Consider the following 19,248-nt stretch of genomic DNA (forward strand, 5'->3'; position numbering starts at 1 on the left):
GATTTAATCCTATTTGAAGGTTTTTACATCATTACCTCTGTTTAAATTATGTAATTAGATCAACTCAGTAGCAGACCATTTTCTAACGAGGCTGTCTCCATCTTCAACCGAGCCGGCTGAGATACGTTTGCCTCCTAGGAAAATGTGTGACTGGTGGACTTGACACTAGTGCTAAATCACTCTAGACTGGGTTAGATAACTCTAGCCTTTTGATTTGCAGACCACCGAATGTCCCTGATGTAGCAGGAATGAGTAACAGAACAACTGCTGTGAAAATGGAGTCTGGGTGATAGAAAGTCGGCAGAGGCTGTGAAAGGCTTCAGAAAAAGAACAGAAGCTGCTTCTGTTGTTTTATCTATCGGTATCTGTGTGGGCTCCTGGGTAGTTATTATACATTTTTTCAAATCACTAATTTAAGGGGATTTTGACTCACTGTCAAACCTGGTCTGAAAAATCTTGCCACACAAAGATAACAGGGTCTGCTATCAAATCTAACAGGGTCCGCCTGTAAAACTCCTAGAAGCCAGCCTGAAATTGAATTTCACGTTCTCTGCCAGAGTTTGCAACCTGATAAATCTCGGGTTATAAATCCCACCAGGCCTGAAATCGCTCCTTAGGCTTAATCAAGATCACAATCTCTCCAAAATCCCCAAGTTGAAAACCTCGTTTCACATGGAAAGCTACATGAGCAGATCAAATCAGAAGCATTTTTGACAGACGTTAAGCTCTTCAGAGTTAAGATTCAAATCTTAACCTCTCTACAGTTTATCCATCATGGATCAATTTCTCCTTGCTCTCGTCTGCAGTGGTCAAGTTATTTGGATCCCTCCAGCTCCCAGTGAAACGCAGCATAGAAAGTGTCAGGCTTCTCCCTCCTCTGCTCTGTTACAGCATCAGCTTTGACTCATCCAAGTGTTTTAGACCCATCAGTTCACTGAGTCTGTTTGATGTTTGAAAGTTTGAGCTAAAAGCAACAAGATCACAACCAATATCACCACCGGCAACAACAACAGAATCACAAGAGGAAAGATAAAATCCGCAGAGTAAGAGTAGAAGGAGTAGAAGTTTGGGTTTTTTTGGACATGATTGACAACAACAATATAAATTGGGATTTTGTTGATACCAGGTGCATTAGCATAATTCATTTCAATACTCACTGAGTGATGATGGTGATTATGGTCACAGGATTTGCCAAAAGATACAATCATTCCGCATTTGTTCATAATGATCAAATGCCATAAATAGGAACCGTTTTCATGCTTCATCATGCACCAAAGCTGAGACTAACATCAGTGTATTCCTCCTCTGCTGTCTACATTCACATTAATTGTAATGTATTAACCTCAGCATCTCTTCCAGACACACTGAATTGGAACAGGTGATAACATTAAAATGCAAATGTGCGTCTTTGAACTAAGTAGATATTACTACACCCATTTAATCTGCTGGTGAACAGTATTATTATATTCATGAATAATTAGTTCATTATCCCCTCCGCCAGACACTTACTCTCTGCTTCACCTTCTTCTAATGTTATCTCACTTTATTTTTTTTGGATTAGTGTCAATGAAGTGGTCAAAGTGTCATGATGAGATAGTCTTCTGATGACATTCAAAATGAAAATGCCTCTTTCTATTCGTTTTTTAATTTTCAATTTTGTGGGAGTCCACTGTGATTTGGATTATCACTCTCATTGGGATACAAACGGGGTGCAATACTTGGAGTCTGGTCAGGTAAAAATGTATTTCTGAACCTACCAGTCTGTGAGGTAATACTATCAAATCTAACAAACCTGTCTGTAACCAGAGCAATTAAATGATAAATTAAATTTGACTAATTAAAAATTAAAAAAAAAAGCTGGAGAAATCATGGAACCATATGTCACAACAGACATGCAACTCATTTATCAATAAGCATGTTTACAGAATTTACCAAAGTTGCTTTACAGCAAGCAACATGGACGTTTCCCTTGCGTTGTCAGGGCAGGTATTACTACCATTGTGCAAAAACCCTCAATCATTTTTTATGTTTTTAAAAGAGAAAATAAAGGATGTCAATTAAAATAAAAAAAAAATCAAGGTTATGGGTATCAATCAGAAAAAAAATATTGAAAATACACTCACTGGCACTGCGCATTCAGAACAAAAACATACACACAAAAGACACATGCTTTTGAAAAAAAAAAAAATCAAAACATTAAGATCTTGACATTTTTCATACCTGCCATAGTTGAAATGCCGAGGATAACGCCGATGGATAACTCAATCTGCGTGCCCTGGGAAATGAACACAAATGTACAGATTATATGATGCTAACTTTACAACATCTGTGCATCATAATCTGGAGAACATGTTTGTGATCCATGATGTCACGTTATTTCAATCGTTAGTTTTGACAACCTCCTCCCTATAATGGAGATATTTTCATTCTCCTCTTTACTTTCTGACTTACATAGCTTATCCAAAATGCCATAGCAAAGTTACATGGTCACCGCTGTCCAACTGCAGTCTCTAATCAGAGTCTGTACTACTGTACTTCTGACTTTAAATGCTGCTTTTTAAGACTTTAAGATAGAAGCTTTCTGTGTCTCTGTTTACAGTTTGCTGGCTTTGGTGTAGACCTCATACAAAATGGAAAGCAGCCTGGGATCTTCAAGTTGCATGAGTTTCTCTCTCAGTCTGGACTGCAAGTAACAAATAAAGGGAAGGCTCTGGAAACATGAACACAGTCAGGCCTGTATAGTTTATTAAAATACAATTTTAATAAATGCACAAACTTTTCACAGACCAGTAGAATCCAGCCCAAAAGTGTGATTATGTATTGATTTAATTCTTCATGGGTTTGATGAACCCTCTTTAAAAAGAGCAGAACAGTAGAGTGGTCTAAATATTCTTATTTTTTCTTACAGTATATGGGTTTTGGGGCAAAGCAAGGCATTTCATAATGTTCCATTAAGATTTATTCTCTTTAGTACACATTTTTTTTCACACAATTTCTCTTCCTACATCCCTGTCGAAAGCCCCATAAGAATTCATCATCTTGTGTTAAAAATAAATAACCCCGTTATGCAATCAGACTTTAAATTAAGTCAGAAAATTGATTACTTTTCATTCTCTTCCCCCATTCACTTCCCCCTGGGTTTAGATTTCATTATCTGAGCAACTTTGCAAAGATTCCCTAAAGAGCAATGTACTGAATAAAAAGACAAAGAGAAAAGAACACAGAGAAACAGAGATGACAGACAGTTTGCTGTACAATGACAGAGAGAAAACAGGAAATATATAGTAGCATCAAACAAACAATTCAATGATTCATTTTTCTCGTTTTCCCTAGATGCTTCTGTCCAAAGTTTCCTGCAGTGACGTGAGCACATACAACATATTCTTTATGCACAGTTACCCTCTGTGGAAATCAAACTCCGAACACTGAATAAATCTCTGTACGCACTGAGCTGCAGGCGGCCACAGCTCTGCATGAAGCTGATACTTACAGCAACAATCATGATGCAGTTGTCCAGAAATCCGAATCCAACAAAAGGGAGTGCATTGTGCAGCAAAACTGTAAAATAACAAACACAAACACTAAATCCCCAACAGATAAAATAAAGAGGGTATGCAGATTAGATTACATACATTAGACATAATCAAACCTTGCAGAACATAATGAAAACAAACACAGAAGATACAAGATATAAAAGCACTGTTTCACTAGACATAAAACATTTGTGTACTTAAAGGAAAATTAATTCTATGAAGCTGCTGTTGTCTTGAGACTATTCATAGATACAATTATTATTCATACATACTTTTTATATGCTGCTATAAGAGATGAAAGTGTGGAAACATGCAACAAATACAGCTGCAAAATACTGTAGTATGCAGATTTGAGTTGAATCCATGTTCTTGGTACAAAATGTAGCAGAAAATATATTATTAATGAACGTAATGCTTTATAAGATCAGTCTAAATGTCCGAGGTAGTGGTAGCTATGTTTAACCTCAACCGTTAACGTAACCTCAGTTTAGCTACATTGTGCCAATGTTGTACAAAGCCACAAGATAAAGAACATGTTTTCCAATTTCCTAACCCCTAGGCTCAGTATATGACTTATAAAACAAGCTACATGTAAGTGTGAGATAATACATTAAGCTAAAACCCACAGGCAGCAGAGAAACATAAATAAAGCCTTAAATCCTAAACTGAAAAAAGGTTTCATCTGTGACAATGAAAAAGACTGAAGTTCAACTTTGATATTTTGTGTAAAAAGTGTCATTAATATCAAACATCTTTTTCAGAGCAAAAAAAAAAAAAAAGTTATTGGAATGTAAATATTTCTATATAATGTATTTATCCCTGTTTGTGTGTGTGTGCGTAGATGTAATATACAGTGTAATGTACTGTTGGTGCTGTTTCAAATGTCATCCACAGCCGGAGGAAAGTCCAGTCTCTTCTAGTTGAAGTTCAAGTGAAGTTCAGTCTAGTTCAAGTAACTGATCTGCAGAAAGGTGTTGGCTTAAAGCACAAGCGCTCCTGAACACTTAATTTCTTCTCTACAGCTGTCTCTCTGCTGCAGTTTGAGCCTCGCTACACAAAACACCTACTCACTCGTGTGAAACACAGACTACTTTAATACTACAGGGGTAATTGTGAATTTTGAAGAGAACTCCATCTCTCCGTACAGAAACGTGTCAAGTCAAATCTCGGTGTTTGGTGTGGATGCTTCTCTGCACAAATAAAACTAGAACATAAGGGTGATATCAAGTCTCTGCAGTAAGTGACAGAAGACATTTGTTTGGGCCTTTTGTCTCTTGTTTCTCTCGTACCCTTTTATAAAATCATCGTTAACTGGTGCAATGTAGTGACAGCAGGTTATGTTGCTACTCAGAAACTGTCCATACAGCTTGGATGACAAGAACCCTTTATCTCCCATGTTGCAGTTCTTCCAGGCTACAATAACCTGTTTACACATTTAAGCCCTTTGAGGACAAAATGGCTTTTTAGTGTTCATTGTTTTCACCAAACAAAAAAAAAACTGATCTGTTTTTACAGTGATGAAAAGTCATGACATTTTTTCCACAGAAGTCATCAACATGTGCAACTCCAAGTAAGATAAAAAAAAAAAGAGGCAACAACACGCACGACACAAAGGCTTTGCTGTGCTGAGGAAATTCATGTGTGCTGTGTTCATCACTGTCAGCCGGCTGAGTCTACGTTTCCTTTAAAGTTTCACTCGGTGTGTTATCTTTACTGAGGAGCCAGAGCAGGAAAAACAACATTTCATCACAGCAAGAGAAAGAACTGAGCTGTCTCTGTCTTTGCCTATAGTCACAAGGATGATAAATGTATACTGTGAAAAAAAAAACCCCAAAAAAACAAGATGATATGAACTAGGTCCAGTAGACGTCCGAACAGCAGCAACAGGAGGAGAAGGTTAGAAAGCCTCTGAGGTCATGTCAGTAACTCAGCACCGTAGGGTGAAGGATGCCTGCATAAGTCCTCTTGTGTTTTTGTGTGCAGGTGGATTGCATGTGTGTGTTTGACCTTACATTTGTAGTAACAATTGATCCGAAACACATCGTTCTATACTGAGCCTCTTCAGACAGAAACTCACTCGCATCACAAACATGCGAACATACTTGCTACACATTCCTTTAATGTTCAGTCTCAGGGTTCCAACTCGTTTTCCAGAACATGTTCAGTGATGATCAAGCTCATATGACAGACAAGAATCACGCCATACACCAATATGTTCTTATCTGTGGAAGTCTGATTTAAAGTAAGTGCAGTTAATACTTGGCTACACTCATCTATCTTATCCTATCTTAAACATTTATTACTCAATCAAAAAAACCTGCTGATCAAAGGATTATATATTTTAAATTTAAATTTTAAAGCTTGTCACACACTGTTAGACTGTTTTCTATTTGTCATTCTATCATTGGTTATCAATTTGTTTCAGGCTCAATAACTAATGCAATATCTGTTCATGGAAAACATGTTCCTATTAGCCAGGTCCATATACAGCATGTGTTTTCCTTTGCTTTGGGGGCATCATGGAAACAAAGTATGCAGTATGAACCAAAACAATCCTCAGTAATGCTCAGTAATTATAATTAAGACTGACCATTAATCATCCTGGTTGATTGAAGGCTAAATGAGGGACATCAATCCAAGCTGTCATGTTGCAAGGTTAATAAGCATTTTTCAGATCTATGTGCTCATCTAATCACCCCAACCCTCTATAAACAAAAATAATGAAATACACATACAAATCAAAATTTCAAAAAAACCTTCTTACCATATCTCAACTGTGCTGCAGTAGGTGGTGCAATTTCCAACTGCCCTGAAAAGAAAAGAGGACAAAATGAATCTCCTTTGGCCAGTTTTTCCACAGAGGGAAAAAAGCGGCATAAATGTCAGATAGGTCTCAAATGGGAAGGTCTGTCAGTCAGGATCTTTTGAACACAGTAAGAAAAGTAGGAAAAAAACAGAGAGAGGGGGAGTGAGGATGAAAATTTTAGCAATGTGTCAGAGGAGATTAAAGGAAGTCAAAGAGGAAGAGGAGTAAAGAGCGTCTCCCTTGTCGCCATTTCCTCAGAGTGAGACACAGATGGGGACAAAGGTGCCAATTGGCTCTCAGAGGAGGCCTGCCTGCGCGCTTATTATAAATAGTTTGTGTATATGTGTGTGTGTGTGTGTGTGTGTGTGTGTGTGCGTGTGTGTGATGACAACGAGACACAACGAAAAGGAGGCAAAGATACAGGGTGTGAAAAACTGTTTTTTTCTGCTTTCATATGCGATAAAATCATCTGACATGAGAAGGATGAAAATAAAATTACTTCATTGTAATCTAATCACAATTCTTTGACACTGTGACACTAAAGTTAAAGAGCTATCACCTATGTGTGATGGGAGGATGCAGAGTAAAATAAGTGTCAGACTGGATGCGCCATGTAGCTTCAGTCACTGAACTGTGAAGTGTAACAGTGTAAGACTAGAGATAATTACATTGGTTTAAAGCTGAAGACACAAGACAGGATCATTTCCTCTTCAGGGTTCTGTGAAATTGAGTTTATCGCTGTGAGGTCAGTGGAAATGATAGTCCACATAATGAAGTCTGCTCCATCTCTTACAGGTGTGTGTATTCACACACATGCACACACTCCCACATGCACAATCCCAACAGAGGTTAATACAAGTTAAAATGAGAGCAAATGCCGTAATCCAAATGTTTTTTCTGGGAGGAAAGCTTTAATCACCAAGTATCAACTCAGGGAAATCTTTTCATGTTAAATACTTTGGATCAAATTATGCAGAAAAATGGCAAAATAAACCACTTTATTACATCAGACTTCAGCCTGTAAACGCAAAGAAAAGAACAACAACACAAAAACAAAAACATCTGCCTTCTTTCCTTCATTCTGTCTGCTTTCCCCTCCCATCACCTGCTCACCTCCTCCTTTCCAGTCAGGAGTCAGTGTCACATTACAAGCTTCCTACTACACTTCAGTTCAGCCAGCAGCTCATGTTGCTGACACAACAACAGACAATTGTTCATCTCAGTAACGGCACTTCTATTAGCGCTGCAGGAAAAATGAAACTGCTGATACGTTCAGTATATATGCTAACACACAGTATGTCCGTTGTCACATTCAGGTTCGTCATTGCCTTCATCCGCAGCTCCTTGAGCATTTTACAGGCCGTAATGAAATGTTCTCTCTTTTTCTAGTTTCCCCATGAGCATTGTCACAGCTGTTATCTCATTTCGCAGGTTTCACAAAATCCTCTTTTTGCTACAAAAACATCAACTATCCCACTGCAAGACAGGAGGTAACTGGCAGAGATGAGGATCCTCTCCGTAGAAGATGAATGGCTTTGGTGATTAACCACCACATTTGTTTGCTATTAATCACTCATACGGGGGATGTTTTAGGATTTAATTAAAGGCTTTCAATGATCCTCCTGTGCTCATCAGTGAGCCAACTCCTGCCTCAACTGCATTACTTTTCTCACTGAAACCTCCATCCAAACACCTGCTGCTGAATCATTCTCAGATGTCATATGACGCTAATATTTGTACATAACTTACCAACTTCTATGTATGTCAACTACCAGTGGTAGCAGAGGTAGTATACCTAGTTTTAAATTTAAACATTTGTAAATTTTTTATTGGTCTTGGTAGGTTGATAAACAGAGTTTAACTAACAAAAGTTAAATCCCTACACAGTACTTACAGACAGAAAACTCGCTAATATTCGTTTGTACAACCAAAAAGACATTATTAGACACGCTTGGGGTATGAGAAATGCTCATTCGGAAATAGAAAAAGAGTTTTCGAAAGAAAATAACATTTAAAACTTTTTTCTATTTCCTAATGAGCTCCAACAAGTATCAGATGTGCGAAGGTCAGTCAAATTGGTGATTTACTGAGGTGAAGGTGGGTGGGGGAGGGTTAAACAATATGGCTCTGTCTCAGTATTCACGCCTCTGTGTTCTTGTGTCGGCTTTGATGCTTTTTCTGCAGAAACCAACCAATTAATTGTCTCAAACTGTAGAAAACATACTTCTGGTTTCCTTCTAGACAAACACTGATCTCTCCAGTCGGCCTTCTCCCTGCTGATACACCTGTGATCCTCTCGCCTTTAGGGAAACAGAAATAACTAATCGCTGGAAAACCTGGTGTAGCTATTGATTGTAGACACTCGCACAACTCGGCTAACATATGTATGGGCTCATGGGTTAATATGTTAATATATAATAGGCCTATGTTAACACTAATGAAACACCTTAAACTCTGGGTTGAATGTTGTCATTCCTTTGTAAGGTGAAAGCAGCCACTTCCTTTTACTTGAACTTTGCCATTATTTTGTGCTCTTACAAAATGTCACACATTGTTATGATCCATGGTTGTTGATATTTGAGTTTTAGAGACTATAGATCCCGTGTATAAACAAAAATGCATTTTTCTAGATCTCAGAATATAAAAAGTGTCAAAAAATGAATTGTTTATTGCTTATTGTATTAGATCCTCCTTATTAGCTTCTGCTGTAGCAGCTGCTAATCTTGTAGGCATCCACACAATTAAAATGTTTTTTCTACTTTTATCCAATATTTCTGACTCATCTATCTACAGTATGTACCAGACAGGAGACATTGTTGTCATACGCTGCTTAAATGCGGCCTCATCATCAGTCAGATCAATCACTTTAATCTGCCCCACTTTGATATGACAGAAATAATGCAATACATCACTGTGGCCCAAAAGAGAAGCAGGTTCCTTCCATATTTTCCCATCACTTAAATTAGAATGAGGCCAAATGACAAAAGCAGTTGAGCCACCGTCTCATCATGAAAAAAACCCATTAACTTGAAGAATTTTTCTCTCCCAATCCACCGGGCTTCATCCAGCCATTTATTAGAAGTGTGAGAGCTGACATGGCTGTCTATTGCCCCCAGAACTCAGCTGGCACCAAGTATTGATTGCATGGAATCTTCAGAGCTGCTGTCTCAAGAGGACTCAATTCCAACAGGCAGGAGTGGTGAAAATATTTAAGGGGCAGTGATAAGTAACTAAGAGTGAGCATGATTAAATACCAAAGCAGCCATGTTTCATTCTTCTCAATCCTTCTCTTATCTTGTATCCTCCCTGTGCACCAAGCATTTAGCATCAGATAAAGGTTGTGTTTACACAAAACAGAAAACACGATATGTCACCATTTTGGCGACATATCGAGAGCTTAACTTTTAATTGCCAAGTAAGCTGCAAGGATTCTCTTGAGCCTTTACTATACACGGCTAAATAACACTTAAAGGTCTAATTAACTGGTGAGTAAAAGTCTGTTTACAAGCTGATAATTTCAAGAAAACAAGGCAGGCAGCATTTTGACATGAGAGAACACACTCTGACAAATAAGTTTTGCTAATGTGACTACTTACAAAGTCTGATCATGACTTCTGCATCGGACCATTAATGGGCTTTATCTGACAATCTGTACATTATGCTCCTATTGGTGAGAGGCAAAACTCCATATTCCCTGTTCACACTGTCTGATGGCACTGACTGTAAAAGGCTCAATCTGAGAACCTCTTCTTTGGAATTTACTCTCAATCTCAAAAGTCCATCTACAAACGTAGGTTGTGTTCTGGTTGGTTTGCCTGCTGCTCTGAAATTGAGGAAAACCATTAACAAGTTTGTTTTTGGTTTTTTTGCTGCAATATAAAAATCACACCTTGTTTTTGTTTTGGTTTGATAAATGACTCACTTCAGATCCTTGGTGCTGGTACAGCATGAAATTGAAGTGTGAACAGAGTTTTGGAAATTGGAGATAAGTCTGTGAGGGAACCCAAAAGCCAAGTTCTCTCTCAGCAGAACTCAGTTATGATGAATTAATGTGTGTCAGTCCATTCTGAGTTTTATTCGCCTGAATAAAAATGACAAATAGAGTCAATACGGTTTTCTGCAAATTCAGGTGGCGTTAAAGGGGCAGAAACAAGAAATAAGCAGCGGGTATTTTTCATAACAGGCCTGTGCATAGCAGTGCAATGCAGTTTGTGTGTTAGTGACACTGCCTCTCTCAGTGTGTGTGTGTGTGTGTGTGTTGGGCTTATCTAATTATCTAATGTAGACTAAGAAACATCCTATTTTTCCCCTCAGGATTTTATTGATTTTCCACTTTCACACCTCCTCACAAACAGAAGGGATTCTCATTATCTGAGAGCAGCTTTAACACGAGAGACTGTTCTGTGTGGGGGAATGGTGTGTGAGTGTGTAAGCCTGTGTTTATCTGTGTGAATATATGTGACCTTATTTGCATTTATGAGGATGCACCTATGGCGATGTGTGTGACCGAGCATGCATGTGTGCGAGATCAATAGGGCTCAGCAGAACCGGAACAATGGAAGGCCGGAGCCATTCATCAACTGCACAGCCCTTTGCTGTTCTCCTATGATTTATGAGACAGAAAAGAGGAAATAACACAGCACACAGAATATAGGCCAAGATGGCTGGGACAGTTATTAGTAAACATGAAATGGGAACAGACTTGTGGTTCACAAAAATAAGTTTTTGCAGCAACTAAATTAGAGGTTGAAATTAATTTGTCCTTGAAAAGATTAGATTTTTCACAATAACTTGCATAATATTTGAGAAAGTACTACATAATGAAAACCAAGCGATACCCCATGAAATGACGAGCCCACCTTGAGCTTGTGATTTGCATATAAAAAGGTTATTTGCAGGAAAGCCTAATTATTTCTGTTTTTAGACTTTCTACTTCTGTAATTCCACCTGTTGGCTTTCACCAGCCCCTCACGTGTTTACTGGAGGGGCTTCTGAATGTCACATCTCGACTGGAAATACTCTTAGCTGGCTGAGAGAAAATAATGAGTAGCTCCCAGTAAATGCAGAGATAACCCGTCAGTTTAACCTTTCGGTGAAGTACTTATTTTTCCTGTGAGTTCAGTGAACTCCATTTAGACAGGTAGACATCAGTCTGTTCCCCCGATACTAATTAAGGCAGCTGTAACAAAACACAGAAACAGACAGAAAACATAGCCACAAATCCTTGAAAAAAAAAATCCCCTTTGACAAATGGCAAACCACTAGAGATGGGAGGGAAAAAGGGAAGTTTCTATCTATCTTATGGCAGGCACTCAGCCAGTAGGAACAAAGAGGGAAAAGGGAAATATTTTTAATTGAACAGTGGGCTGCCTTAAATAACTCAGAGAGACTCGCACTGAAAACACCTCCCCTCCACTTTGGAAACACTACATAGAGATAAAGTTCCTGCAGACCATGACAGATAATAATTCCAACAGGAGCAATATATTTTTTCCGACAACCATTTTACGTTTTTGTTTCCAGAGGATTCAAATCCTGCAGCGGTCTTCTAGGTCACCGTACTACTTCACAGTCCTGGCACTGAATAAAAGCACGGAATGTTTTCTGTCATGTAAAGCGAGTTAGCTGCTGGCATCTGGACTCCTCAGTGCCAATTAGTCATTGATCAGATGCCACACAGGACCACATGGGCAGGTGTTTTCACTTGTTTTGGCAAATTACAATCTCTGTACTGTTGTATACAGACCTTTTTTTCACAGCAGATGATTTTGGCATGTCATAGCGGGAGAAGCACTGGTGTATTAAAAACAACTGCCTTCCATTTAGAGCTAGGTCCAGGGTCTTGGTTTTGTGCATGCAGGCTCACTGGTGCGGCTTATTGAGGCACTTCATGGAACTGTGCCGGTGAAATTTGTTCCATCTGTGCATTTCCTGCTACGGCAAGTCAAAATGTCTACTGTGAAAAAGGTCTGTTGCTCCTGTTTCATGTGGAACAACTTTACACCTTTACGATCAGCATTGCTCTGTTAGCCTGTTGCCGGCATGTTACTGTACAAAGCAGCAACAATAATATCACTTAACACAGTGTGACCGTGGCGTCCCAGCTGAATAACAGCAGCAGATAAAATGGCAGGAGCTTCATCTTAAAAACTGTTACGCACAGCACTTTTTAAAAGTCAGTAGTATTTCCATTTGGTTTCAGCCACGTGAAGACACAGCATGCTTTCCAAATTTGAATATTGGAAACCACGGCAGTACAGCATACACCAGGATTTCATCAGCTGGTAAACACCCACCCTAATATGGACCTGACCGCCAGCGAACCCCGAGCCTGACTCAGCAAGAAAGACAGGGGAAGGGCCTTTAAATTCAACTGGGAGTCCTGAGGAGCAGTGATTGTTATATTTATATTTGACTTATAATAAATACCTTAAGCTGCTGCAGTCGATATCTTTATATGAACAATGGATCACATGATTACAGGATAACAGATCGCTAGTAGGGACAAACCCACAGAGAATTATCACCTGATTGTTCAGATCTACAGAGTTTCAACTCATTGTTTTGGCTGAAAAAAAGCTCTAAAAATTACCGTACATTACCCGCCCGGCACCAAACAGCAGACAGACGAAGTTAGTAGCTAACTTGTGAGCACAGGGGAGCATTTAGCAGATTAACATATTTCACCAAGGAGTTAGTGTAGACCAAAAACAGAGCTAAAAGAAAGGTGAATATTGGATTTACCTTCATCAGGGGAACACAAGTATGACTCCATCCTCTGCTGGATGATTAAGCAACTGTTTGCTAACAGGTTCACCATATCAACTTAAATAGGTAATAGTTTGTCAGTGTTGTTAACGCTAAGTAACAATCAGAAATCTAGAACCACATTTCTATGTAACTATCTATATGTTTTTTAGGCAGACCAGTCAACGAAGCAGCTAGCGAAGTCAAGTTTCTAGTGAGGTAATAAACACTGTATTTCCCCAGGTTAAACCCACAATGAATACAAAGCAGTAAATACAGGCTTGGAGAGAAATATTAACCTCAATATCCTCTATAAAGTGCTAACTTTAGCGTCATGGGGCTGCAGTGAAATCAGCATACATGGTGACTGTGTAGCAAGGTCAGTTAAAGGGGTCCAGGTACAAACCAAGGAGAAACCGGCAGGTATGATGTGTATTGTGCTGTGGTCAATTTCATATAAGTGAGAGACAGACTGAATAGGAGAGAGACGGATAAGAGGGAAAAGAGAGCAAAAGCAATGAAAGAGAAAACAGTATCTGAGGTAACCAGAAAGTGAGTGTGTGTTGTCTTTAGAGTTCACATTGTCCTTTGAGAAAAAAAAGAAACGCACAAAAGAAGCCATCCCTGTCTCATATGCGCTGAAGTCCATGACCTCATGATGGAATGGACAGGCTCACAAAAACAAACACTACCTTCAATATCAAACATGTCCTGCTGCGCATAACAATATTACCTGGGCTTCTGTGGTGCCTGCGTAATTTGATTCATGCCTTGATCCATCTGTCTAGGTTTTGCAAAAAAGATGAACCATATGCAGTGATTTTCCTCCTCACTTCATAGGCTATAATTTGAATGATATCATTTTAATTGGTGCCAGATTGCCAAGTGGAAGGCAACCTCACATACAGGGCTCCGTTTATAATGGGCTTTTTTCCATCGTACTCGGCCTTGGTGTGTTTGTTCTACTACAAAGACTCAAAATAAGGAAAAGCAACCAAAAAAAAAAAAACACGGTGAAGACTGTCACATTTGTTCTTGACACTTCAAAAAATAATTTGATTTATTTATAATTATATATACAGTACATCAATGGACTGTTAACAATATGGTGGAGACTTAGTTAAGAGAGTTGGAAAGTTAGCTAGCTAGCTACAGCTAATGAAATCTGTCATTAACAGCAAAATGAATGGTTGCTATCTAGGAAATGAACACCTGCCATTTTCTATGTCTGTCTGAAATCAAGGACAAATTATTTTAAATATTATGAAGTTTTTCGAGGTCAATCTGCCACTGTTATCACTGTAAATGTTATGTGTGCCATGAAACATCAGAAGCTTACTGTGTAGCAACAGTAGGCTAAGTAAGGGATGGCAGTGTTTAGCAAGTACTTTGTCCATGTATAATTTATCAAATAATGTATCCTGTAAGTGGGAAAAAAAACCTGGTTGGTGTCAGCTCTCATCCTGTGTATATATTTGTCCATCACTTAATTTGGTCTGTCTCACAAGCCAATAACTTCAACTGCCACTGCAGTTTAGAAAAGTTTCAACTGAAGAACCACTATGTCTGAAATCTCCTTAGCACACATGGCTGCAGCTCCGTTGTTAGCAGCAAACTGCACTCAATAAATACACACAGCGTGTTATTACAGCCTGTGTGATGAATGGTGTCTTTTCTGTGCACAAATTACCAGACAAATGACACAAATGACAATCGTCCACGGGACACCACTAGGACTGATTGACCGGCACGTTATTAATTCAAGTCATTAAGTGAGAATCACTGTTGCATGATTGGCAGCATCATAACTATGACTTGCAAATGCTCAACGGTGCCACAGCCTCTACATTTCTTGCCAGACTGACAGGGGCCACTTGTGTTTGTCCATGGATTTCAGTTGGTTAAACGTCACCACAGACCAAACCATTATGCAGCAGTGTGCGTGAATTAGCATGATAATAAAATTGCATGAGCTGAGGCAGGATGAAGAAATGAAAAGGTGCTCTCCTTTGTCCGTTATCTCAAAGAAGAGGGCTATAATATGAGAGGTGGTGACAGGATACGGCTTCCCCTCTCTTTGAAATACAAACCTGAGGTGAAAAGGATGAAAGCTTTGATGAAGCCTGGACTTTTCACACCTACTGAATCTGCAGTCACGGTGCGATCAAGATGAAGAAGAATTTTTAAACTTAAAAACAAATGGAAGATGGGTTGTTTCAAGAAAATAGTAGGAACAGTGATTTATGTGTTGATGCCCCTCAGATTTTATCCTGCAAACCTCAAGAGTCTCCGAGGTTAAAAACAAAGCAAAGTCATGAAGAGCATCCAGACATCTCCCTTCCTCTCTCCGGTGAACTCTCTCTCTCCACAATACTTGTACGTCCTCTCAGCCATGAAGAGAAATTGCCTCTATCTAGTCTCCTATCACGTTTTCCTTGGCACCACCAGGCTTGTGGGAAAACCATGTTAGCACAGTGGATGTCACCGAGTCCCTCGGCAACTGAACACTGATGATCACAGAGGTCCAGATGGAACGGAAGGATCTCTGGTCGTTTATTCACTTATATCTGCTCCATCTCTCCTTCCCTTCTCTCTAAAGCTGTGCCTTCTCTCTCTGCGCTTTTATCCTATACCAACTTGAGGCTGAACTTTTAGTGAAGTGAATAAGATAACTTTCTATGCAAATATATCCCCCCCTGTCTGAGAGGTGTAATAGCTTTTCCTATTTCCAGAAATGTGCATAGATCAGCATCTACCCCTGGTAATAACAGATTCGATTTATATCTCATGTGAAAAAAGATTTCAACTATAACCAAAGTTGCCTAGAAAAAAATAAAAATCACGGGGTAATTTCTGTTTCTTTATCAGCCATTTTGCAGCTTAGTGCTAAAAAGTATATTCAAACATCAACATCAACAGCACAGTCCCATTTTTTACACTTATCACACTGGCTTGATTTTGGCTTGAGAATACTAATATACAAATATCTTTAGCAAATAAATGTGACTCGGTGAAAATGGTGCACTTTATATTGAATGAAACTGGAGATAATATCCTAGTCATCATCACTTCAGTGGGCCCGCCGTATCTCCACTCTCTCTCCACCATTATTATAACCTCACAATGAGATTCAAACAATAAAAGCCTTCTCTCATGTCTGATTATGTCATTGTTTGATATGAACACCCCAGTCTCAGTTATTTCCCCAGCCAACCATTTCTTCTGTATAATAATCACTTTCTCTGACTTTGACAGTGCAGTTAGTAAGAAATGATGACATAAGGGAACTCCTCAAGATCCACGCTTTAACTGTGCTGTAGGTCAGAACTGTGTCAGAGGTTTTAGGCCGTGCTTTTGTTCCCAGATTAGTTTTATTTCTCTCCTTGTTCAATTTTGTTGATAGTATGGGCTAATTTTTTGTTCTCCATTTCTGGCTTGAGTCAAACGTAAAAATAAACTAAAAATACTGACTCAATTGTCCTAGAATGGTAAAACGGGTATTTATATTCTTATTGGTAAAAAATAAAAAGTCTGAGTCACTTTGCAATAGTCTTGGTTGTTAGAGTCCAGCTCCCTGTTTGACTTCTCTCCATCCTTTCTCTTCCCATCTATCCTGCAAATATCTCTGCCACTCTGTCTGCGTCTCTCTACCACACTTGTCTTCTTAACTACTGGCTTGCTTCAAACCTTACTTTCTCTCCTCTTACCTCTCTGAGAATGGGCCGTTTCTACCAGTAAAAGTGATCTTTGAACCTCTGAAATGGAGAGATTGAAACAAGAATATCCTTGTGTTGGACATTCACTTTTAAATTCCTTCTTTCTAACTTTTTCTTTTGTATGCACTCAAACGTTCAGTCTTTGAGATTACCTCGGCTGTTACCATCTGCTCCTAAAAAGCTCAGTCGACTTCTTTTTTTTTTTAATGGGGAATAAAGCTTCAAAAAGTTTTCAAACTTTTTGAAGCTGGAAAAGACAGAACGGCAACAGCTTGTCAGACTTCAGCTTGCATTAAAATGAACTGATGTCAGATGACTTTAGCAACACTGTACTGTTTCACCAAATAATTTAGATGCTACATGGGCAAGAGTAGTTTTAACCATCACAAAATAACAAATGGAGACATGACTAGAAACTGCTGTTTGACATTAAAACAGAAGACCAGAATTACGAAGACCCAAGTTGACCTCAGATTAAGTATGACCGCTTCCAAAGAACAGTGAGGGAAGTTCTCGCTTTTTGTATTAACAAAGCCGTCTCTGATCCACTCCCTGATCCACCAACAGCACTTTTACACCACATTCACTTTTCTGTCTACAACATTAAAGCTGCGCTAATTAAAAATTTTTCAGATTAACAATGGATCATAGCTGTATGACATATGAAGGGGGGTCGCTCATGGTGACAAACCCACAAAGGATTATCATCCAACTCTGTGGAGCATTTAACCTCTTTCAGCTTATTTTTTAAGTTTTCCGGATCTCAACTTTAATGTTCCGGTTCATTCTCACTGCTTTCATCAGTACTGTTTTTTTTTCCTTTGGCTGCAGGAGGCAGCTATTTTCAGCAAAATAACCTCTGATAAACCCACTGAGCCAGCACCAAGCTGCAGATATTTCCCTCATGAGTTGGTGGAGCCCGAAAATGGCTGAAAGGAGAGTGAATTGGACTCACATTTGTCAAACCACCAGAAACAAAAACTCAAAATTACTTACTGTCTAACAAGACTGCAAACTGTGTGTGTGTGTGTGTGTGTGTGTGTGTGTGTGTGTGTGTGTGTGCGTGTGTGGGGTGAGGGTGGGGTTGGGGGGTGTCTCGGGGTGTGTGTGGGGGGTATGAACACTCCTGACTTTTGTAAGAGATTTCTGGTTTTAAAAACTCAAGTAGACTTGTAATATAGTACGTAAACTAAACTTAACAGCACAATCTGGAACAAATGTGTACAGGAAACATGGCCACAGCCAGCATGCATATACTGCAGACGACTCAGACGACTGCCCAGTGCTAAGATATGTCGGTGAGATTTATCTGCCACCAGATACCAAGTCACCAAACCTGCATACAAATGTCAAGAAAATAAGGGTTTGGCTTCAGGTGTCCTGAAGCCTCTGGGTTGAATATTGATGGATCTTGATGAGCCTGTCAAAAAAAAAAAAAAAATCAATCTCTCAGCCAGCGAGTGTGACAGAGGGTGTCGACCAGTCCAGCAATCACTGATTCAGCTTCTCTGCAGCCTGCATATACAGTACAGCAGGTAAGAGAATCCCTGAGGGTTTTTATAGTGTGAAGGTGAGGATGTCAGCAAGCTCCAGCCAGGCAGGCCCCATAGGTGAGGGCAGAGGAAAGTGGCTGTCCTCTGCGTATACTCACTTCGCTCACATTATTCTCACATTTTAGGTTGTGTCATTTGTGCTGGTTTTCAATTTAAAGCGATATTAAGCTTTAATGAAGGCTGGTATTGCCTGATATTCTATAACATTTAAACATTGCACAAGTATCAAGTCATCTTGCTTTAAGATTTGTGCCTAGGGTTGTTCACACTTTAAGTGCAACATACTCCCATGGTCCAAAATGAGCAACATATTTGCTTTTTACAACCTCCGCGTGTGATATGAAATCCTCCACCATGAGGCTCTTGTGGGATTTTGCATCGTTTGCTCAGCCATGTTATTGCAGGACAGTTGTGGCCCACAGAGGAAGGTTTGTAGTATGTATTCAGGATGCAATCAGCCACATCTGACAGGAAAATAATGATGTACTATTAAGACTGAGAGTATGGAAGATCTTATTGAAATGCCTTGTAATGATGGATGGGCTGGCCTTTACTATTCTCTATGACAATAAAGAGTCTGGATAGAGAATGCAGGAATGAGGAAGAGAGAGACATTTCAAATCAGGTGAGTAACGTACCAAATTCCTCTATTTAATTCCTGCAGAACCATGTAGGAGTCAAGCAGAGTCTAATCGTAGTGAGTTATAATTATCGCTAAAAGTGTGAACACCAAACAGCATGCGATTGTCTTGTCAATAACACAGCACTGTTTATCTGTTTAGCAAAATAACAGTTAGATGACAATGTCAAACTTCACCCCATCTTTGTCTTCACTGCTATTGCTACCAACTCTGTAATCACCACTTTCAGCACTGTCATCACAGCCAAAATGA

At 39.2% G+C, this 19,248-nt stretch overlaps 1 protein-coding gene across 1 annotated transcript in view; it reads right to left on the reverse strand.

The window, feature by feature from the left end:
• Positions 1-19,248, reverse strand: part of LOC111657205 (transmembrane protein 65-like) — a 37,275-nt gene that overhangs the window by 13,378 nt on the left and 4,649 nt on the right. The window contains exons 3-5 of the mRNA XM_023409297.2: positions 6,298-6,342; positions 3,491-3,558; positions 2,221-2,275 (exon numbers count right to left, since the gene is read on the reverse strand). Coding sequence (XP_023265065.1) covers positions 2,221-2,275; positions 3,491-3,558; positions 6,298-6,342 — 168 coding nt within the window. The remainder of the gene's footprint in view (positions 1-2,220; positions 2,276-3,490; positions 3,559-6,297; positions 6,343-19,248) is intronic.

Source organism: Seriola lalandi, unplaced genomic scaffold (genome assembly GCF_002814215.2).
Source record: "Seriola lalandi dorsalis isolate HSWRI2012SDOR001 ecotype SW California unplaced genomic scaffold, Sedor1 jcf7180002054387, whole genome shotgun sequence".
Lineage (NCBI taxonomy): Eukaryota > Metazoa > Chordata > Actinopteri > Carangiformes > Carangidae > Seriola > Seriola lalandi.